Source organism: Salmo salar, chromosome ssa02 (genome assembly GCF_905237065.1).
Source record: "Salmo salar chromosome ssa02, Ssal_v3.1, whole genome shotgun sequence".
NCBI classification, from domain to species: Eukaryota; Metazoa; Chordata; class Actinopteri; order Salmoniformes; family Salmonidae; genus Salmo; species Salmo salar.
Genome location: NC_059443.1, coordinates 74396854 through 74420356, shown reverse-complemented (window position 1 = coordinate 74420356; position 23503 = coordinate 74396854). Strand labels below are relative to the sequence as shown.

The 23503-nt window shown below is 47.6% G+C and overlaps 2 protein-coding genes across 6 annotated transcripts in view; one reads left to right on the top strand and one right to left on the bottom strand.

Annotated features, from left to right (window-relative positions):
• LOC106593267 (adhesion G protein-coupled receptor L1) overlaps positions 1-4514 on the top strand; it is a 65288-nt gene extending 60774 nt beyond the window's left edge. For 2 of the 5 annotated variants that reach the window (XM_045709905.1, XM_045709903.1), the window contains 4 exons: positions 382-478; positions 1712-1834; positions 2145-2165; positions 2415-4513. In XM_045709905.1, the coding sequence (XP_045565861.1) occupies positions 382-478; positions 1712-1834; positions 2145-2165; positions 2415-4168 (1995 nt within the window). In that variant the 3' untranslated portion in view covers positions 4169-4513. Of the gene's footprint in view, positions 1-381; positions 479-1711; positions 1835-2144; positions 2166-2414 lie in introns of all 5 variants that reach the window. The other 3 variants (XM_045709904.1, XM_045709906.1, XM_045709907.1) reach the window with 3 other exon arrangements.
• A 4774-nt stretch (positions 4515-9288) lies between these two features.
• On the bottom strand, positions 9289-23125 carry LOC106592432 (phospholipid phosphatase 3). The gene is made up of 8 exons (XM_014183781.2): positions 22303-23125; positions 16858-17015; positions 15958-16047; positions 15565-15761; positions 13772-13829; positions 13150-13240; positions 10252-10337; positions 9289-10159 (listed from the first exon to the last, which is right to left on the bottom strand). Exons 1-8 carry the CDS (start codon positions 22505-22507, stop codon positions 10067-10069), a joined length of 978 nt encoding a protein of 325 aa, XP_014039256.2. The 5' UTR covers positions 22508-23125; the 3' UTR covers positions 9289-10066.
• Between the last annotated feature and the right edge of the window lie 378 nt (positions 23126-23503).

The window sequence follows — 23503 nt, the reverse complement described above, 5'->3', positions numbered from 1 at the left end:
CAGACAGGTAACACACACACACACACACACACACACACACACACACACACACACACACACACACACACACACACACACACACAACGGCACGCAGGGCTACTGCTAACAGACAGGTACACACACACACACACACACACACACACACACACACACACACACACACACACACACACACACGGCACGCAGGGCTACTGCTAACAGACAGGTAACACACACACACACACACACACACACACACACACACACACACACACACACACACACACACACACACACACAGAACTCCCGCTAACAGAAAGGTACACAAACACACAGTGATTCCCTGATGAAAGCTATGAGTGTGTTGTAAACCAAGCCTGTGTGTGTGTGTGTGTGTTGCAGAGTCGCATTAGGAGGATGTGGAACGATACAGTGCGTAGACAGACTGAGTCTTCCTTCATAGCTGCTGATGTCAACACCACACCTACACTCAACAGAGGTCAGTCCATCCTCCACTCCTCTAGTCCTCTCCTCCTTCTCATCCTCCTCTCTTCTAGTCCTCTCCTCCTTCTCATCCCCCTCTCCTCTAGTCCTCTCCTCCTTCTCATCCCCCTCTCCTCTAGTCCTCTCCTCCTTCTCATCCTCCTCTCCTCTAGTCCTCTCCTCATCATCCCCCTCTCCTCTAGTCCTCTCCTCCTTCTCATCCCCCTCTCCTCTAGTCCTGTCCTCCTTCTCATCCCCCTCTCCTCTAGTCCTCTCCTCCTCTCATCCCTCTCTCCTCTAGTCCTCTCCTCCTTCTCATCACCCTCTCTTCTAGTCCTCTCCTCCTTCTCATCCTCCTCTCCTCTAGTCCTCTCCTCCTTCTCATCCTCCTCTCTTCTAGTCCTCTCCTCCTTCTCATCCCCCTCTCCTCTAGTCCTCTCCTCCTTCTCATCCCTCTCTCCTCTAGTCCTCTCCTCCGTCTCATCCTCCTCTCTTCTAGTCCTCTCCTCCTTCTCATCCCCCTCTCCTCTAGTCCTCTCCTCCTTCTCATCCCCCTCTCCTCCAGTCCTCTCCTCCTTCTCATCCCGTCTCCTCTAGTCCTCTCCTCCTTCTCATCCCCCTCTCTTCTAGTCCTCTCCTCCCTCTCCTCCCCCTCTCTTCTAGTCCTCTCCTCCTTCTCATCCCCTCTCTTCTAGTCCTCTCCTCCTTCTCATCCCCCTCTCCTCTAGTCCTCTCCTCCTTCTCATCCCCCTCTCTTCTAGTCCTCTCCTCCTTCTCATCCCCCTCTCCTCTAGTCCTCTCCTCCCTCTCCTCCCCCTCTCTTCTAGTCCTCTCCTCCTTCTCATCCCCCTCTCCTCTAGTCCTCTCCTCCTTCTCATCCCCCTCTCCTCTAGTCCTCTCCTCCTTCTCATCCCCCTCTCTTCTAGTCCTCTCCTCCTTCTCATCCCCCTCTCCTCTAGTCCTCTCCTCCTTCTCATCCCCCTCTCTTCTAGTCCTCTCCTCCTTCTCATCCCCCTCTCCTCTAGTCCTCTCCTCCTTCTCATCCCCCTCTCCTCTTTCTTCTCCCATTTCCTGTTCTCTTCTTTTAGGGCCTTTCCTTTTTCTTCTTTACTTAACTCTCCTCTCCCCCCTTCTCAATTCAATTCAATTCAATTCAAGGGGCTTTATTGGCATGGGAAACATATGTTAACATTGCCAAAGTAAGTGAGGTAGATAATACCTCTCTCTCTCTCTCTCTCCCTCTCTCTAGCTGGTCTGGGTAACCATTTCCTGACTAACCCAGTGTTACAGACTCACCCTAGAGTCTCTCCTTATGACAGCCTACTGGCTCAGGGCTACAGCCAGCCCTCCCCTGGCCTCTTCACCTCTACTGGTACATCTATCTGTCAATCTATCTATCCATCTCTCTGTGTCTGCCTTTCTTCTGTCTGTTTGTCTGTCTCTCTGACAGTCTCTCTCTCTCTCTGTATCACTACCTGTCTGTCTGTCTCCTACTCTCTCTTTCTCTCCCTTATTCTCTCAGTTCAGCCTGCATGTTTACGTTATTAAAAGTCAGTCTGTTGTCTGTCTCTGACTGTCGGCCTTTCCTTTCCTGTCCTAACCTGTCCTGTCCTGTCCTGACCTGACCTGTCCTGTCCTGACCTGTCCTGTCCTGACCTGTCCTGACCTGTCCTGACCTACAGGGACCTTCAGAGACATACAGAGTACGCCCTCCTCCTTTACCTCCTGTTGTATCAGTCTGCCTGTTGTATTTTCACATGTAATATCATATATATCTGTTGGTTGTATCAGTTGGCAATTAACTTTATACATAAAAAAAAGAGGTAAACAAATATGATCAGCCTAAATATGTGGACTCTGGATAATCAATAAGTGTACTTCTCTCTCTCTCCACCAGAGGGCAGTTGTCTAACTGTGTACTTCTCTCTCTTCCTCCCCCCCCCGGCCACCAGAAGGTGACGTCCTGTCTCAGAGCCAGGAGATGGACAGTGTTTGTCTGAACGGTGGCTACAGCACCAACAGCTTCACCCTGCAGGGTCTGGGTGGGGGTGGTGGGGGGTCTCGGTCCGGGGTGGGTGGCAGCACAGACCTCCTCAGGGAGGGAGGAGGAGGGGGGGAGGACGCCTCCCCCGGCCCCCTCATCCCCCACGCCGCCGTGGGGGTGGAGCCTCACGGAGGCGGAATGCAGAGGAACCTGTCGGACGCGGCGGTCCTGGAAAACATGATCATCTCAGAGCTGGTTCAGAGCAACTTGAGGCCGGCTGCAGCCGCCGCTACTGCAGCCGCGGAGCGCTACGGCAGCCTGGCACGCCCCCTGGACCGACTGACACGCCCACAGCCCTCCGCCCACGAGAGTTGGACGGTAGCTCGGGTGTCGACGCACACACATGACCAAGAGCCGGCGCGCACGCGCCAGGACGGCTGGACGCACACACCTCGTCCGCTGCAGGACGTGCAGACACACACACCTCGTCCGCTGCAGGACGTGCAGACACACACACGCCAGGAGGAGAGCAACAGGAGCCAGCTGCAGCTGGGGGGCGGGACCCTCTCCCGTAGACTCCTCCTCCAGGACAGACAGACACGCCCCCAGGAGGCGTCGCTGCAGACGCAGACCGCACGCCCACATTCCACGTTGTCGCGGCAACAGCAGCAGGGCGGAGGCGGAACGCTGTCCCGTCACCGCAGTGGGGGTGTTGAGCCGGGTGGCGCTGGGGGTTCGGAGCGGGAGAGGGACCGTTACCGGGATAGGCCGCTTCCTCCTCCCCCTCCTCCTCCGCCTCTAGAGACAGAACCCCTGTATAAAGCCCTGGAGGAACCCCTTCTTTATGACCCCAGGGATGGAGGGATGGAGGGGTGGAAGGAGAGAGGGATGGAGAGAGGGGTGGAGGGTTGGAAAGAGAGAGGGGTGGAGGGGTGGAAGGAGAGAGGGGTGGAGAGAAGGAAAGAGGATTCTCTTCTCTATGACCAGAGAAATGGAGGGATGGAGGGGTGGAAGGAGAGAGGGATGGAGAGAGAGAAGGAGGAGCAGTTCCTCAATGACCAGAGAGATGGAGGGGTAGAGGGGTGGAACAGCGGGAAGGAGAGTAGGATGGACGAAGGGAGCACTCAGTCCGTCCGTTACCTTAGTGACCCGGACGACCCTGACAGCTATGACCCCGTGACCCCTGACCTTGACCCTGACTCCTCCCCCATCTACACCCAGGATTCTAACCCCTCCCCCGTCTTCACCCATGACCGAAACGCAGCCCTAGATATTTACACCCCAAATTCACCCCCAAATATTTACACCCGAAATTCACCACCAAGTATATACACCCGAAACGACCCCCTCCCAAATATCTACACCCGAAATTCTCCCCCGAACATCTACACTCGCAGCGACTCCCCCCAGCTCTACACCCAAAACTCGCCCCCGCCACCACGATTCTACACCCGTGAATCTCCGCCCCTACTCCTGTCGTCCTATCCTGACAGCAGCCCCGAAGGTCAACCAGAGGTTAGCCCCACCCCTCGACCCCACCGACCCCCTCTGGAAGTCCCCTACAGCCTGGGACGACCCCCTCTGGGCCCCAGGCCTAATCACATGCAGACTTTCTACCAGCCCCCACCCCTCACACCCCTCACGGCTAATGGGGAGTTGGTATACACAGAGCCCGCTAGCGAGGACGATGAAGGACAGATGCAACGGGTGACAAGCCTGTGACTAGGGCGGTGGTGATCTGGAGGAGGAGGAGGAGGAGGAGGAGGAAGAAGAAGAAAAAAAAAAAGACAATTGTTGCAGTCATGATATTAATTATCATAATCATTGATAAAGACCATTATAATGGTGATAGATTTTTCTGGCTATGGTTAAATTGATGATGATGATGATAATGATGATGATGATAGTGATAGTGATTATGGTGATGGTGATAGTGATTATGGTGATGATGGTGATGTTGATGGTGATAGTGATTATGGTGATGATGGTGATAGTGATTATGGTGATGATGTTGATGGTGATGGTGATGATGAAGATAGTGATGGTGATGATGATGGTCATAGTGGTGATGGTGATGATGGTGATAACGGTGATTGTGATAGTGATGATGATGATGGTAATGATGATGATAGTGATGATGGTAATGATAGTGATAGTGATTATGGTGATGATGGTGATAGTGATTATGGTGATGATGGTGATAGTGATTATGATGGTGACGATGAAGATAGTGATGGTGATGATGATGGTCATAGTGGTGATGGTGATGATGGTGATAACGGTGATGGTGATAGTGATGATGGTGATGATGGTAATGATGATGATAGTGATGATAGTGATGATAATGATGATGGTGATGATGATGATAGTGATGATGGTGATGATCGTAATGATGATGATGGTGATGATCGTAATGATGATGATAGTGATGATGATGATAGTGATTATGATGATGATGATGATGATGATAGTGATGATGGTGATGGTGATGATGGTAATGATGATGATAGTGATGATGATGATAGTGATGATGGTGATAGTGATGATGGTGATGGTGATGATGGTAATGATGGTGATAGTGATGATGGTGATGATGATGGTAATGATGATGATGATAGTGATTATGATGATGATGATAGTGATGATGGTGATAGTGATGATGGTGATGATGATGGTAATGATGATGATGATAGTGATTATGATGATGATGATAGTGATGATGGTGATAGTGATGATGGTGATGGTGATGATGGTAATGATGATGATAGTGATGATGGTGATAGTGATGATGGTGATGATGATGGTAATGATGATGATGATAGTGATTATGATGATGATGATAGTGATGATGGTGATAGTGATGATGGTGATGATGATGGTAATGATGATGATGATAGTGATTATGATGATGATGATAGTGATGATGGTGATAGTGATGATGGCTCCTCCCTGTCTCTTATCTCTTGGTCACCACAAGCTGGTCTCCCTCTCATGTTCTGTTTTAATACGTGATCCATTTTCAAAACATCTCTTTTTCTTTTCTCTCCCCATCCCTCTCTTTTACCCTTGTGTGTCTTTCCTCTCATTGGTGTTAAATCATTTGTAACCAGTTGTTTAACCAGTTGTTTAACCAGTTGTTTAACCAGTTGTTTAACCAGTTGTAAATCCATTAACTACGGTCGCAAAATTAACTTTCCCCAAATTTCTAAGATTTCCAGAAATCCCGTTTGGACGATTTCCTGAATCCGGACAGAATAGACCTGAGCAGGAAATCCTGAATTCTCCAACTGGGATTTTCTGGAAAACTTTGGGAAAGTTACCGGAATTTTGCAACTGTGATCCATTGACAGAGTTTTTTTATAATCGATTGGTTGGTTGATTAATCAAAAGATTGATTGACTAGTTGTTGCTCACCCTCAATAGGGAGTGCATCTCAAATGGTACCCTATCTAGTGCACTACTTTAGACCAGAACCCTATTCCCTACATAGTGCACTACTTTAGACCAGAGCCCTATTCCTAAATAGTGCACTACTTTAGACCTGAGCCCTATTCCTTATATAGTGCACTACATTAGACCAGAGCCCTATTCCCTATATAGTGCACTACTTTAGACCAGAGCCCTATTCCCTATATAGTGGACTACATTAGACCAGAGCCCTATTTCCTATATAGTACACTACTTTAGACCAGAGCCCTATTCCCTATATAGTACACTACTTTAGACCAGGGGCCTATTCCCTATATAGTGCACTACTTTAGACCAGAGCCCTATTCCCTATATAGTGCACTACTTTAGACCAGATCACTACATAGTAAATAGGGTGCCATTTGGGACACTAAATGTCAGAGGAGAACTTCTGTTGCCAAAAATGTTTTCAAAGAAATGTGCATGAATTTATATAGGCTTTGAGAGACTATTAGGAGAGTTTGGAAGGTGTGTGTGTGTGTGTCTCTCTGTGTGTGTGTGTGTGTGTGTGTGTGTGTGTGTGTGTGTGTGTGTGTGTGTGTGTGTGTGTGTGTGGGTGTGTGTGTGTGGGGGGGGTGTCTGTGTGTGTGTGTTTGTAGGTGTGTGTGTGTGTGTGTTTGTAGGTGTGTGTTTGTGTGTGTGGGGGTGTGTGTCTGTGTGTGTGTGCGTGTGTGTCTCTGTGTGTGTCTCTGTGTGTGTGTGTCTCTGTGCGTGTCTGTGTGGGGGTGTGTGTCTGTGTGTAGGTGTGAGTGTGTAGGTGTGTGTGTGAGTGTGTAGGTGTGTGTGTGAGTGTGTAGGTGTGTGTGTGTGTGACTACCACAGCCCTTGTACAAATTAACAGTTGTAGATTTTTCCCCAAACAAAGAGGTGGGAACATAACCCACACGCACCCCGTCTCTGCCCTTCCCCTTCCCAGTGCTCCAACCAATCTCGTCTCTCCTAGAGATCTAGACTTCCCAGACTCCCCCCCCACCGGGCCCCTCCCCTCTACAGACTGTCAGGCGACGGAACACGTTGTCGCCTTCCTTCTACGTTGTCACGGCAACAGAACAATGAGCTCGGAACTCTATAGAATGGAGGCGATTCTAACCCGGAACTCTCCTACTGTAAACAATACCTACATAATGAGGATGATGGTCCATTGTACATAGATCCACCTGTGCTCTGACTTGTCTTGTACTGCTACTGAAGTTAACCCCAGTTAAACTGTGTAACCAAACCTTTGCCGGTGTACCTTACTGTTGTACGTGTCTTTCTTGTACTCTCATTGCTGTCGTCTCTTCTTACTAGCACCGCTTCTGCTGATGGCTTCTTTGCTGAGGAGAGTTTTCACATGTGATGACTGTGATATGTGGGTGTTTTATCTAGCTTAGTTAAATGCCCTGACTGTACGTCTCTCTGGATAAGAGAGTCTGCTGAATGACCAAAATGTAAATGTTTAATGACGCCGTCCGTCCGTCAGACTGGTATAGAATGTGGGATTACTCTGAAAGAACCAGACAGGACACACCAGTTAAAAAGTCAACATAGTATTTCATAGTTAGTGGTTATCCTAGTTACAGACTGTACAGTAGAGTCACACACACTGGCTTAGAATCACACACATACACACACACACACACAGTATAACACACGCAACACATTACAATGGAGTGGATTATTACACGATTGAAATTAAAAGTTCACATTCATTTCAGTTACATTCACTGGTTTTATGTACAATCTTATTAACATAACTACAGTTACGTCTTATTAAATATAATTCAAATGTCTGAATAGTATAACTTGGAAAGAAAAACACTGGAGGCTGTTGGGGAGGACGGCTCATAATGTCTGGAATGGAGTAAATGGAAGGGTTTTAAAACACATGGAAACCATGGAAACCATGTGTTTGATACCAGTCCATTTACTACGTTCCACCCATTACTATGAGCCCCTCCTCCCCAGTTAAGGTGCCACCAGCCGCATGTGGTACAAAATACTATATGTACCCTGGCTGTGTAATTGGTGAATAATTTGGATATATGTAGTAGAAAATACTAATAGTACCATGTTAGTGGTGATATATAAATACTATATGTACAAATCATTTTTAAAGAATTCTAACGATAATTAGCAGCTTTAGCTAGAAGAGCCACACTACGGTCGGGATTCAATCCCATGGTGCTTTGTCAACAACTCACCATTTAAACATTTCCGATTGACCCGACATATGCAGCGGTGAATGTGGTCTCCCCGAAAGGTGCGGACATTGCCTATGAATGGCGTTAATGGCATTGTTGACAAAGCGCAATCAGATTGAATCCCAGACTAACATAATCATCTGGTTTAGTACAGGTGGACTTTATTTAAAAGGGGCAATCCGGGATTTAAAAGAACAACAAAGCGTTCTCTGTTATCATTCGTTAAGAAGTAAAAAAACAGATGTGGACCTACCAATCCCAGATCAGCCCTTTAAAAGTGGATTATTTACATACATAGTTTGTGAGGCGCTAATATGGATTTACATATTCCATTACCAGGCACTTTTTATCCAACTTTCAGTCAGTCATGTACACATTTTTACGTATGGGGAGGCCCCAGGAATCAAACCCACAATCCTGGTGTTGCAAATGGCATGCTCTACCAACTGAGCCACAGAGGACAGGTTCTACCAACTGAGCCACAGAGAACAGGTTCTACCAACTGAGCCACAGAGAACAGGTTCTACCAACTGAGCCACAGAGAACAGGTTCTACCAACTGAGCCACAGAGGACAGGTTCTACCAACTGAGCCACAGAGGACAGGTTCTACCAACTGAGCTACAGAGGACAGGTTCTACCAACTGAGCCACAGAGGACAGGTTCTACAGAGGAAAGGTTCTACCAACTGAGCCACAGAGGACAGGTTCTACTAACTGAGCCACAGAGGACAGGTTCTACCAACTGAGCCACAGAGGACAGGTTCTACCAACTGATCTACAGAGGACAGGTTCTACCAACTGAGCCACAGAGGACAGGTTCTACCAACTGAACCACAGAGGACAGGTTCTACCAACTGAGCTACAGAGGACAGGTTCTACCAACTGAGCCACAGAGGACAGGTTCTACAGAGGAAAGGTTCTACCAACTGAGCCACAGAGGACAGGTTCTACCAACTGAGCCACAGAGGACAGGTTCTACCAACTGAGCCACAGAGGACAGGTTCTACAGAGGACAGGTTCTACCAACTGAGCCACAGAGAACAGGCTCTCTCTGTGTCTCTTTGTCTCCCCCTCTTTTTCTCTCCCTCTATCTCCCCCACTTCTCTCTCTGTCCCTCTTTTTCTCTCCCTCTCTCCCACTACCTCCCCCCTCTCGCTCTCTGCCTCTTTTTCTCTCCCTCTTTTTCTTTCCCATCTCTCTCTGTGTCTCTGTCTCCCCTTCTCTTTCTCTCCCACTATCCTCTCTCCCTCTTTTTTCTCCCGTCTCCCTTTCTTTCTCTTAATCTCTCTCCCACAGAATACTGAGGTAAGTGACTTCACAGGACTTGTTCTGAAACACTTCACTAACACAGAAACACACACAGACCTATCCCCTAACAGACGGTGTGGTGACAGGGGTTGTCCACGCTAGGAGAGAGGGTAGAGTTGTAGTCTTTAAACATGGAGGAGGTGTGGTGATGGGGGGTTGTCCAGGCTAGGAGAGAGGGTAGAGTTGTAGTCTTTAAACATGGAGGAGGTGTGGTGATGGGGGGTTGTCCAGGCTAGGAGAGAGGGTAGAGTTGTAGTCTTTAAACATGGAGGAGGTGTGGTGACAGGGGGTTGTCCAGGCTAGGAGAGAGGGTAGAGTTGTAGTCTTTAAACATGGAGGAGGTGTGGTGACAGGGGGTTGTCCAGGCTAGGAGAGAGGGTAGAGTTGTAGTCTTTAAACATGGAGGAGGTGTGGTGATGGGGGGTTGTCCAGGCTAGGAGAGAGGGTAGAGTTGTAGTCTTTAAACATGGAGGAGGTGTGGTGATGGGGGGTTGTCCAGGCTAGGAGAGAGGGTAGAGTTGTAGTCTTTAAACATGGAGGAGGTGTGGTGACAGGGGGTTGTCCAGGCTAGGAGAGAGGGTAGAGTTGTAGTCTTTAAACATGGAGGAGGTGTGGTGATGGGGGGTTGTCCAGGCTAGGAGAGAGGGTAGAGTTGTAGTCTTTAAACATGGAGGAGGTGTGGTGATGGGGGGTTGTCCAGGCTAGGAGAGAGGGTAGAGTTGTAGTCTTTAAACATGGAGGAGACGTGGAAGGCCTGGAGGACAGAGAGAAACACACTGGTTATACACACTTAGGATAACACACACACACACACCTACATATATACACACACACATATCAACTCACCACCCAGTAGGCAGTCAAGGCTCCCTGTATGTAGCCAGTGATGACATCAGAGGGATGATGTCGATAGTCAGATATCCTAGTCAGGCCTGCGAAGAGATTACAGTTTAGAAACGTACCTGTTAAATATTTGGAATTGTCACTCAACAATGAGAAAAATACATATTACAGTAGTACAGAGAAAATGACCCATTGTCAAGCCCCGCCCTAGAATTTGGGGCATTTGATTGACAGGCTAATGGGCCAATTACAGCAATCCAGTGGACAGCAACTGAACAAAGTGACAACAATTGACAAGAGAAGACCAGGATTCTATCAAAACTGCACCAGACAGCCAGGCAAATGTATTAGGAAAATGTATTTAATTATTTATTTTACAAATGTATAATTATATATATTTTTTTTTACTCAGAGCAGAGATTAAACAACAATTGGAAAGACAGTAGTCCCGATGTGTCACGTCCTGACCAGCAGAGGGTGTATTGTGTTAGTCTTGGTCAGGATGTGGCAGGTGGTTTGTGTTTGTTAAATGTTGTGTGGGTGATTGGGACTTCCAATTGAAGGCAGGTGTGTTGAGTTGCCTTTGATTGGAAGTCCTATATAGGTGTGTGTGTTTTTCTTTGGGGTTGTGGGTGGTTGTTTGTGTGCACTGCATTGGTTTGAGCCTGCCACACTGTTACCGGTGTAAGTACTGTTTATAGTTTTTTTGTTCAAGCGGATGCTTTACATGTTTCCTTTAATAAACATGAGTGTCCACAATCCCGCTGCACCTTGGTCCTCTTCTCTACATGACAACTGCTGTGACAGAACCACCCACCAAACAAGGACCAAGCAGCGGAAGAAGTTTGGCGAGGACTGGGGAACACGACGGGTAAGGGAGACCGAGAGGCACCCCCAAGATTTTTTTAGGGGGGGGCACAAGGGCTGGTTGACGGGGCAAGACTGGAGTGCCAGTCAAGTCGTCAGAGCTGCCCGCCGGTCAACATTTGTCAGAGCTGCCCGCCGGTCAACATTTGTCAGAGCTGCCCGCCGGTCAACATTTGTCAGAGCTGCCCGCCGGTCAACATTTGTCAGAGCTGCCCGCCCGGTCAACATTTGTCAGAGCTGCCCGCCGGTCAACATTTGTCAGAGCTGCCCGCCGGTCAACATTTGTCAGAGCTGCCCGCCGGTCAACATTTGTCAGAGCTGCCCGCCGGTCAACATTTGTCAGAGCTGCCCGCCGGTCAACATTTGTCAGAGCTGCCCGCCGGTCAACATTTGTCAGAGCTGCCCGACGGTCAACATTTGTCAGAGCTGCCCGACGGTCAACATTTGTCAGAGCTGCCCGACGGTCAACATTTGTCAGAGCTGCCCGACGGTCAACATTCGTCAGAGCTGCCCGACGGTCAACATTCGTCAGAGCTGCCCGACGGTCAACATTCGTCAGAGCTGCCCGACGGTCAACATTCGTCAGAGCTGCCCGACGGTCAACATTCGTCAGAGCTGCCCGACGGTCAACATTCGTCAGAGCTGCCCGACGGTCAACATTCGTCAGAGCTGCCGGACTGCCCCGAGCTGCCCCGAGCTGCCGGACTGCCCCGAGCTGCCTGCACCTGAGCCACCTCCAGGATAGGTGGGTTGGGGAGGGAGGGAGGGTGTAGCACAGGGCCGTCGTTGACGGCAGCCACCCTCCCTTATTTGTTAGGGGTTATTGTTTGTTGGGGTATTGGGGATTTTCTTGTTTTTCTTTTTTTTAGGTGCATCTTGAAGGGGGGGGTACTGTCACGTTCTGACCAGCAGAGGGTGTATTGTGTTAGTCTTGGTCAGGATGTGGCAGGTGGTTTGTGTTTGTTAAATGTTGTGTGGGTGATTGGGACTTCCAATTGAAGGCAGGTGTGTTGAGTTGCCTTTGATTGGAAGTCCTATATAGGTGTGTGTTTTTTTTTCTTTGGGGTTGTGTGCACTGCGTTGGTTTGAGCCTGCCACACTGTTACCGGTGTAAGTACTGTTTATTGTTTTTTTGTTCAAGTGGATGCTTTACATGTTTCCTTTAATAAACATGAGTGTCCACAATCCCGCTGCGCCTTGGTCCTCTTCTCTACATGACAACTTCTGTGACACGATGAATAACCACATTGTGGACGGACTACTCAGGGAGAGTTCTGAGACGCTATGAACATCCATAGACCATTATAACATATCAGCAATGTCATTCAGAATATATAATGGGCTGGATTCCCAGACACAGATTACGCCTCGTCCTGGATTAAAAACATGTTCCATGACGATTCTCCATTGAAAAATGCTTCTGAGCCCAGAATGTAGGTTTAGGTTGAGATTCAGTCCAATCTGTGGTGTCCATAAACCAACTGCACGTGACTTTGACAGGACATTTAAGCTTGAACTGACATGTACAGCATTTAACATGAACACAACCTCCCCGAACGTCAGGAAGATGTTCCTTTAAAAGGCACGTTGTTGACAGTACAGTGGCTTGTCGACAACGCATCTGGGATTGAATCCCGGCCGTAATCAGTGTCTGGGAAAGCGGTCCTTCGTCACTATCAGTTGGGGAGTCGTCCCACGACAAGTCGTTAGTAGTTGGCTACACTATATTTTCAGAGTAGCTTTCCCCCATCACTGATCAGTGTTTTACTTGCTATATTGTATTTACTTCACCACCATGGCCTGTTTTGCCCTTATCTCACCTCATTTGCTCACTTTGTATATAGACTTATTTTTTCTGCTATATTATTGACTGTATGTTTGTTTTATTCCATGTGTAACTCTGTTGTCGAACTGCTTTGCTTTATCTTGGCCAGGTCGCAGTTGTAAATGAGAACTTGTTCTCAACGTGCCTACCTGGTTAAATAAAGGTGAAATAAAATTATTTATTTTTGTTATCAATACACCTGTAAGTACCTGTATACACAGCTAGTAGAACCAGGAAGAACTGTATGAGGGGTCTGAGTAACCTGGCCCCTCGCCAACACCACCTGGCTTGGAGGTAGAACTGAAGAGCGGGAGGGAGGGAGGGAGGGAAAAATGTTGATTACTACACACACATTGTACATATAGTATTATACTGAATTATACTCTATTATACTACATTATACTGTATTATACCGAATTATACTGTTTTACACTATATTATACTGAATTATACTGAATTATACTGTATTTATCTTCAAAGATGCAGCCCAGTTCTGACTCAACTCTATCTCTATGGCCCTGCCCTCACACAATAGAGGAGTGTAGTATAGAGAGACAGAGGTCAATCCCCTCCCCTGCCAGAGGGGAACAAAGACATCTCTGTCTGCCCTACTTCTTCTTTCTTTCAATCGCTTTCAGCTCCTCTCTTTTCTCTCTTTCTGTCTCTCAGCTCCCTTCTTTTCAATCACTCTCTTTCTGTCTCTCAGCTCCCTTCTTTTCAATCACTCTCTTTCTGTCTCTCAGCTCCCTTCTTTTCAATCACTCTCTGCTTTCAGACCCACTGGGAGGATGGTTCACAGTGTGTGTGTGTGTGTGTGTGGGAGATACTTACTGCTAGATACAGCATGGTGTACATTGCAAACGAAGCATGACCAGAGAAGAATGATTTCCTGAAAATAACATACAAAACAAATGCTTACTACACACACACACACACACACCTGCCCTCACCCCCCCAACACACACACACCTGCCCTCATCCCCCCAACTCACACACACACACACCTGCCCTCATCCCCCCAACACACACACCTGCCCTCACCCCCCCAACACACACACACCTGCCCTCATCCCCCCAACTCACACACACACACACACACCTGCCCTCATCCCCCAACACACACACCTGCCCTCACCCCCCCAACACACACACACACACACACACACACACCTGCCCTCACCCCCCAACACACACACACACCTGCCCTCACCCCCCAACACACACACACACCTGCCCTCACCCCCCAACACACACACACACCTGCCCTCACCCCCCAACACACACACACACACACCTGCCCTCACCCCCCAACACACACACACCTGCCCTCACCCCCAACACACACACACACACCTGCCCTCACCCCCCAAACACACACACACCTGCCCTCACCCCCCAACACACACACACACACCTGCCCTCACCCCCCAACACACACACACACACCTGCCCTCACCCCCCAACACACACACACACACACACCTGCCCTCACCCCCCAACACACACACACACACACACACCTGCCCTCACCCCCCAACACACACACACACACACACCTGCCCTCACCCCCCAACACACACACACACACACCAGCCCTCACCCCCCAACACACACACACACCTGCCCTCACCCCCCAACACACACACACACACACACCTGCCCTCACCCCCCCAACACACACACACCTGCCCTCATCCCCCAACACACACACACCTGCACTTACCCCCCCAACACGCACACACCTGCCCTCACCCCCAACACGCACACACCTGCCCTCACCCCCAACACACACACACACACACCTGCCCTCACCCCCCAACACACACACACCTGCCCTCACCCCCCAACACACACACACCTGCCCTCATCCCCCCAACACACACACACACACACACACACACCTGCCCTCACCCCCACAACACACACACACCTGCCCTCATCCCCCAACACACACACAACTGCCCTCACCCCCCCACACACACACACACACCTGCCCTCACCCCTCCAACACACACACACACACCTGCCCTCATCCCCCAACACACACACACCTCCACTTACCCCCCAACACACACACACACCTGCCCTCATCCCCCAACACACACACACACACACCTGCACTTACCCCCACACACACACACACACACACACACACACACACACCTGCCCTCACCCCCAACACACACACACACACACACCTGCCCTCACCCCCCCAACACACACACACCTGCCCTCACCCCCCCAACACACACACACCTGCCCTCATCCCCCAACACACACACACACACACACACCTGCCCTCACCCCCACAACACACACACACCTGCCCTCATCCCCCAACACACACACACCTGCCCTCACCCCCCAACACACACACACACACACCTGCCCTCACCCCTCCAACACACACACACACACCTGCCCTCATCCCCCAACACACACACTCTCCACTTACCCCCCAACACACACACACACCTGCCCTCATCCCCCAACACACACACACACACCTGCACTTACCCCCAAACACACACACACACACACACACACACACACACACCTGCCCTCACCCCCAACACACACACACACCTGCCCTCACCCCCCAACACACACACACACACACACACCTGGCCTCCTCCTCCAATCGGTGGTCTGTCTTTCTGCAGGTTACCGTGGAGACGTAGGTTCCGAGGGTGCAGTTGAGCGAGGCGTACGAGACGCCGCACACAGACAGGAAGTGAGGTCGCAGCCGCCCCACGCTCAGCTTGGCCATGTTGGTCAGGGATTGGCCGACGCAGCAGCCGAACAGGAAGGAACCTAACTCCTTACAGAAATAAAATACAGAAATACAGAAATAAATATATAGCCAAACAGGAAGGAACCCAACTTCTTACATGTGCAACAAATAACAATGAAATTGTGTGTAACACTTTTTGATCATGTTTATGACTGCCTATGACAGATGTTTTAGCATCTTATGTTATTAAAACCTGATGAATGCAGAAGGGAGATTGCCGCACCTTATACAGGCATGAGACGTAGAGGTTCCTGACGAAGGCTTTGGAGCTGACCCCTCGGTAATGCACCCGGTAACACTCCCCTAAAGCTATCTGGAGGGGGATTGAGGGAGGGAGGGAGGGAGGGAGGGAGGGAGGGAGGGAGGGGGAGGGAGGGAGGGAGGGAGGGAGGGAGGGAGGGAGAGCAATAGTGACTGTTTTATTATTAGTCTGGTGACAAACACGAGAGGAGAACTGAACTGACAATTGCGAGATTGTATTATTATTAGTAGTATTAGTATTAGTAGTATAAGTAGTAGTATTAGTCGTAGTATTACTATTAGTAGTATTATTAGTAGTGGTATTAGTAGTATTATTAGCACTGGTGTTATTATTAGTACCATTATCAGTAGTAGTAGTATTAGTAGTAGTATTACTATTAGTAGTATTAATAGTGGTATTAGTAGTAGTATTAGTATTATTTGTGGTAGTATTATTAGTAGTATTAGTAGTAGTAGTAGTATTAGTATTGGTATTATTATTATTAGTATTATTAGTAGTAGTATTATTAGTAGTAGTAGTATTATGCCACTTTTAATAATGTTTACATATCTTACATTACTCATATCACATGTATATACTGTATTTTATACCATCTATTGCACCTTGGCAATGCCACTCATCCATATATGTATATGTACATATTCTCATTCACCCCTTTAGATTTGTGTACTGTTAGATTACTTGTTAGATATTACTGCACTGCTAACCATGTGTATGTGACCAATAAAATGTGGTTTGATTTTGATTTGATTATTATTATTGTTATTATGGCTTCTGAGAATAGGTTACTACAAGTACTATTGTTTAACAATCATGTGATGATGATGATGGTGATGATGACGAAGAGTGTGTGATACTCACAGTGAGTCCGGTGATGATGATCCCACCAGTAATGAGCAGCTGATCTGGTATAGCCTCTCTGTGTAGGTATGGATACATGATGCTGGGATCACCACAGAAAAACCCTCTGCTATATGGACTCACTGCCTTCAGCTCACACACCAAGAACGGGATGGAGGCTGGAGGGAGGGAGGGAGGGAGGGAGTTTTATTGTTTCAACATGTTCTAGCTTTGACAATGTGAGACAGATTCATTATGCCAATAAAGATTATAGAACTGAACTGAGCCAAAAGAGAGAGAGAGACAGAGAGACTGCAACAGAGAGAAAGACAGAGACAGACAGAAACAGAGAGCGAGAGAAAGAAAGAGAGGGAGAGAGGAGAGAGAGAGGGGGGAGGGGAGAATGAAAGGAGAGATAGACCTAAAACAAACCGGTCCACCTTAACCACACATGCACACACACACACACAAACTCTCTGAAACATAAAGGATGAGGCTACAACCTGTCAAACATAAAGAACCAGAGAGAGAGGAAGGAGTGGAGGTAGAGAGAGAGAGATGATGAAAGACAGAAGTGGAGGTAGAGAGAGAGAGAGAAAGACAGAAGTAGAGGTGGAGAGAGTGAGAGATAGTGAAAGACAAGCAGAGGTGGAGAGAGAGAGAGAGAGAGATATAGTGAAAGACAGAAGTGAGGTAGAGAGAGCGAGAGAGAAAGACAGAAAGAGAAGTAGAGAGAGAGAGAAAGACAGAAGTAGAGGTAGAGAGAGAAAGACAGAAGTGGAGGTGGAGAGAGAGAGTTGAGTTCAGACCATACTTGTCTGCTTGACAAAAATGTGGTTTTGCATCATAAGCTATATTACACAGTATAGAAACATACTTTAAAAGCTCACTGTAAACCATAACATTCACCTACATTCATACATCATCATCACATTGGGTGTTTGGATTGAATCCTGGCCTTAAACATCACATTGACACACAATGTCCTTCTAAAACACTGACCATATGAATTACGTCAACAGATTTAATCTATGTTTCATATTTCCTCTCTGTTGTAGCAGTTCATATGGGGGGAGAGGGAGCATTTGGGGGAGGGTGAGTTGGAGGAAGAGAGAGAGTGACTGAAAGGGAGAGTGAGAGAGTGGGAACCCAGGGTTTTTCTCCAGAGAAACTAAATGGTTAGACTCACTGCTGGAATGTGAGGTCACAACACCCTTGGGACAACATCTCTATTATAACAAGTTATGGATCCCATTAGATCTGATCTGAGACCAGTATACAGGAGCATACAAGAGAGGAGATGAGAAAAGGAGAGGAGGGAGGGAATGGGGAGAGAGGACAGGAGATGGAGAGGGGGGGTGGGTATGGTGTGAGAGAAAGGGAGAGAGGAGAGGAGGGGAAGGGAAGGGGGAGGAGAGGAGAGGAGAGGAGAGGAGAGGAGAGGAGAGGAGAGGAGAGGAGAGGAGAGGAGAGGAGAGGAGAGGAGAGGAGAGGAGAGGAGAGGAGAGGAGAGGAGAGGAGAGGAGAGGATGGCTGTTTGTGAGACCAGTTCAATTCTCTAACATTACAACCAAACAAAGAGAGACTGTGGGTCTGAGCTAGCACTGTCAGTCTCCTACACACACACAGACACACACACACACTCTTTTCATTCTCTCTCGCTCTATCTTACTCATTCTCTCTTTCCATCCCTCCCTTCCTTTCCTCTCTCTGTCTATCTTCCTCTCTCTTCATCTCCTCTCTCTAGAACCATTATACACAACATTGATAGTATCTGTCTTGTGTTCTTCCTATCAGCAGCTTGATTGGACTGTATCAAGTGTCTCAGTGTAGGAGGGCTGATATAGGATCAGTTCTGCCTTCTAGATCACAATGAACACGAACACATGGACAGGAAGGGACCTGATCCCTGATCAGCACTCCAACTCCTCTAGACAACAAGTCTCCCCATAGCTTTGTCCAGGGTACTGGTCCTCACATATACACCACATATAGGGTGGACTGGTCATAGGGCAGCTTGGCCAAATTGGTCCATCTGTAGCCCAGTGGACTGGTCTAAATTGGTCCATCTGTAGCCCAGTGGACTGGTCTAAATTGGTGTTTTTGCACAAAATGATCATTATTTGGGCTAATAATTGGTGGCCTCTGGGAAACAAATGGGCCAGTGTGTTAGAAATGCCCAGGCTGGATTCTGGTCCCAGTCCGTCCCTGCATCACATCTGTAGCAGCCTTGTAGATCACAATGAATAGGAATACAGGGACAGGTGGGGACCTGATCCCTGATCAGCACTCCTTCTCCTCTAGACAAGTAGGAGGGGATCAGAGAGAGAGAGAGAGGTGTCCAAAATGACATCCTATTCACTCTTTATTATAACAAGTGTGGGCCAAAGTAGTGCACTATAATATACTTTGGCCCACACTTGTAGAAAAAAAAGCTATCAAGAACCTAAAAGGGTTCTTCAGCTGTCCCCATATAGCAAAACCCTTTGAAGAACCCTTTTTGTTTGCAGGTAGAACTCCTTTGGTTCCAGGTAGAACCGTTTTGGGTTGCATGTAGAACCCTTTCTACACAGGGTTCTTACATGGAACCAAAAAGGGTTCTCCTATGGGGACAGCCGAAGAACCCTTTTGGAACTTTTTTTCTAAGAGTGCAGAGACCCATGGGCCCTGGTTAAAATAGTACACTATATAGGGAATATGGTGTAATTTGGGACATAGGCTAAGTGAATTAGCTGCTCTTACATAACCACAGTTTGAGAAATGTCATCAGATGCATAAAGGGAGTGCACGCGCACGCACACACACGCACATACACAGGGATTGTTTATTTATGTATTTGTACTACACACAATTCCCCAGGCCTAGCTCTTCCCTGAACCCTGGTTGTCATGGAAAGTGTAGAATTCCCTTGGCCTGCTCGAGCCAACTGGCATCGAGAGCTTGCGTGCAGCGAGAGAGAACACTGAGAGTGAGAATAATTTAGAGCTTCAATTTATTTTTCCCAATTTATTTCGTTTTTGTTGAAGAAATTGTTTATGATAATGTTGAACAACCTGTTGATTTGCGCTAGTGCTAATTCCTGATTCAATGTCCTCACGCTCACTGTGTATCATAAATAGCCTAGATGTGAAACAACAACGAAACTATAGGCTACTATCTCATAGTCAAATATACACTGCTCAAAAAAATAAAGGGAACACTTAAACAACACAATGTAACTCCAAGTCAATCACACTTCTGTGAAATCAATTCTCAGTTCCTATGCTTCCTGGCTGATGTTTTGGTCACTTTTGAATGCTGGCGGTGCTTTCACTCTAGTGGTAGCATGAGACGGAGTCTACAACCCACACAAGTGGCTCAGGTAGTGCAGCTCATCCAGGATGGCACATCAATGCGAGCTGGGGCAAGAAGGTTTGCTGTGTCTGTCAGCGTAGTGTCCAGAGCATGGAGGCGCTACCAGGAGACAGGCCAGTACATCAGGAGACGTGGAGGAGGCCGTAGGAGGGCAACAACCCAGCAGCAGGACCGCTACCTCCGCCTTTGTGCAAGGAGGAGCAGGAGAAGCACTGCCAGAGCCCTGCAAAATGACCTCCAGCAGGCCACAAATGTGCATGTGTCTGCTCAAACGGTCAGAAACAGACTCCATGAGGGTGGTATGAGGGCCCAGCGTCCACAGGTGGGGGTTGTGCTTACAGCCCAACACCGTGCAGGACGTTTGGCATTTGCCAGAGAACACCAAGATTGGCAAATTCGTCACTGGCGCCCTGTGCTCTTCACAGATGAAAGCAGGCTCACACTGAGCACGTGACAGACGTGACAGAGTCTGGAGACGCCGTGGAGAACGTTCTGCTGCCTGCAACATCCTCCAGCATGACCGGTTTGGCGGTGGGTCAGGCATGGTGTGGGGTGGCATTTCTTTGGGGGGCCGCACAGCCCTCCATGTGCTCGCCAGAGGTAGCCTGACTGCCATTAGGTACCGAGATGAGATCCTCAGACCCCTTGTGAGACCATATGCTGGTGCGGTTGGCCCTGGGTTCCTCCTAATGCAAGACAATGCTAGACCTCATGTGGCTGGAGTGTGTCAGCAGTTCCTGCAAGAGGAAGGCATTGATGCTATGTACTGGCCCGCCCGTTCCCCTGCCCAGGCGTTGTAGGGAGGTCATACAGGCACGTGGAGGCCACACACACTACTGAGCCTCATTTTGACTTGTTTTAAGGACATTACATCAAAGTTGGATCAGCCTGTAGTGTGGTTTTCCACTTTAATTTTGAGTGCTCCTGATGAGGTGGCGGATGGTCTCCTGAGGGATCTCCTCCCAGACCTGGACTAAAGCATCCGCCAACTCCTGGACAGTCTGTGGTGCAACGTGGCGTTGGTGGATGGAGCGAGACATGATGTCCCAGATGTGCTCAATTGGATTCAGGTCTGGGAGCAACAACGGCTCAGCCACCAGGTGGAAAGGTGACGTAGGCTAGGCTGACTTTCATGAACTATTCAAATGTTGATATTTGAATCTTTTGCAATTTAATTGAAATATACTGCTCAAAAAAATAAAGGGAACACTTAAACAACACATCCTAGATCTGAATGAAAGAAATAATCTTATTAAATACTTTTTTCTTTACATAGTTGAATGTGCTGACAACAAAATCACACAAAAATAATCAATGGAAATCCAATTTATCAAACCATGGAGGTCTGGATTTGGAGTCACACTAGACGTTTCCATTTCACAATAACAGCACTTACAGTTGACCAGGGCAGCTCTAGCAGTGGAGAAATTTGACGAACTGAGTTGTTGGAAATGTGGTGCCACGTTGAAAGTCACTGAGCTCTTCAGTAAGGCCATTCTACTGCCAATGTTTGTCTATGGAGATTGCATGGCTGTGTGCTCGATTTTATACACCTGTCAGTAATGGGTGTGGCTGAAATAGGCGAATCCACTAATTTGAAGGGAAGTCCACATACTTTCGGCCATGTAGTGTATAATAGAAAGCTTTCAACGCGCGTTATAAAACAATAATTGTAGTCAATAAATGTTTGATTTAAAATAAAGAGTAAAATGACAGCGGGCATTCAGTGTCGCCATAAAGCAATAAATACACCATTATTTGGAATATAGCTGTATCCTAACAATAAACAATAGAATGAATGATGAAAATGTTTTATAGACCTACTGGAAGATTTGAAGTTTATAAACTTTATAAATTATTAATTTTTTATTAACAATGTAAGTTATTTTTATGAAAATAACTCGAAGATCGTTTTTATTAAAGCAGAAGCAGGTCCAGGTAGGCTTAAATTATAAAAAGTTGATTTGAAAAATATATTCTTTTTTTTTAAGGGAAGAAAAGGTGATACGATAAAATGGTAAAAGATAAAACAAATAAAAAGTGGATATGATAAAAATTATGAATCGTAAAAAGTTGATCTGATAAAAAGATAATAGCCTAAATTGTACATACCCAGAACCAGACAGAGCAGGTCCAGACCGACCAGTAGTTTCCGTTTGGACAGCGCCGGTCCCGTTATCTCCACCAGTTTCTGCCCAGACCCGTTATCTTTCTCTTGGCCTCCGGTACCCACGTTGCTCTCGGGTAGTTTGAGTTGCAGGTCCGTGTTCGGGACGGGCGCGCCTCCGGGGCTGTGCCGGGAATATTTCTCCAACATCTTCTCGTTTTATCCAGTTAGTGGTTAAACGTTTAATTCAATATTGACCGTTGTTCAAACTAAGAAAGATGAGTGACATAGACCTACAACTGTATTTGAGCTAGATATAATTTCAATAGCAACAAGTTGGGCTGTGATAGAGACCTGTGGCGAACTTGGAAGTCTTGAAAAATAGAATTCATCCAAACAGTTTAGAGTTGTCAAAGTGGAAAATCAAATTCCTTCAAGCATCCTCGTGAGTCGAACATCCCCAAATGATTTTGAAAGACGTTTTTGTTACTGATTTTATTTCCAAACGCATTTCTATAAAACTCGCCCTGACATGCTCAGTGCGTCGATCCGTCACAATTCCAGCCGCAGTCAACCGGTAGTTGTGAAACGTTCAGGGATGAGACATTACGGGGATGGGCGTCGCGGCGGTAGACCGTCTCATTTGTTTTCTATCTTTATCTCCCAACTTTACAGGCCTACTAATGAACATACAGTATGTTTCGGTTCTCTCATTCCCACCCCATATGCTATTCTCTCTCTCTCGCTCTCTCTCTCCGTCCTCTTATCAATATAAAAAAAGAAAAACCAGCACGTTGGTGAAAAACTTGTTTTGGTTCCCTCATTCCCACCCCATAGGCTATTCTCTCTCTCTCTCTCTCAGTCCTCTGGTGAGAAACTTGTTCTCTCACCAAACAAACGGATCCTTCAGAGGTATGAGCACTCGTTCTCGCCATGGAGAGCGGGCCTGTACACGTTGTATGTGTCTGTGTGTGTGTGTGAAAGAGAGAGAGCATAATGATTTTGGTTGTAAATCTCACTGTTTGATTCATGCTGTGTCAGCGACGCCTGCCAGCGGCTCCTGTACACTCAGCTGTATGTGTCATGTGGTGGTTAGGTGAGAGGAGATAATATCAGAACTCCCTCAGACAGGATGTCTGCAACCCAACAAAGACAGAAAATCAAATCAAATTGTATTTGTTACATAAACATGTTCAGCAGATGTTA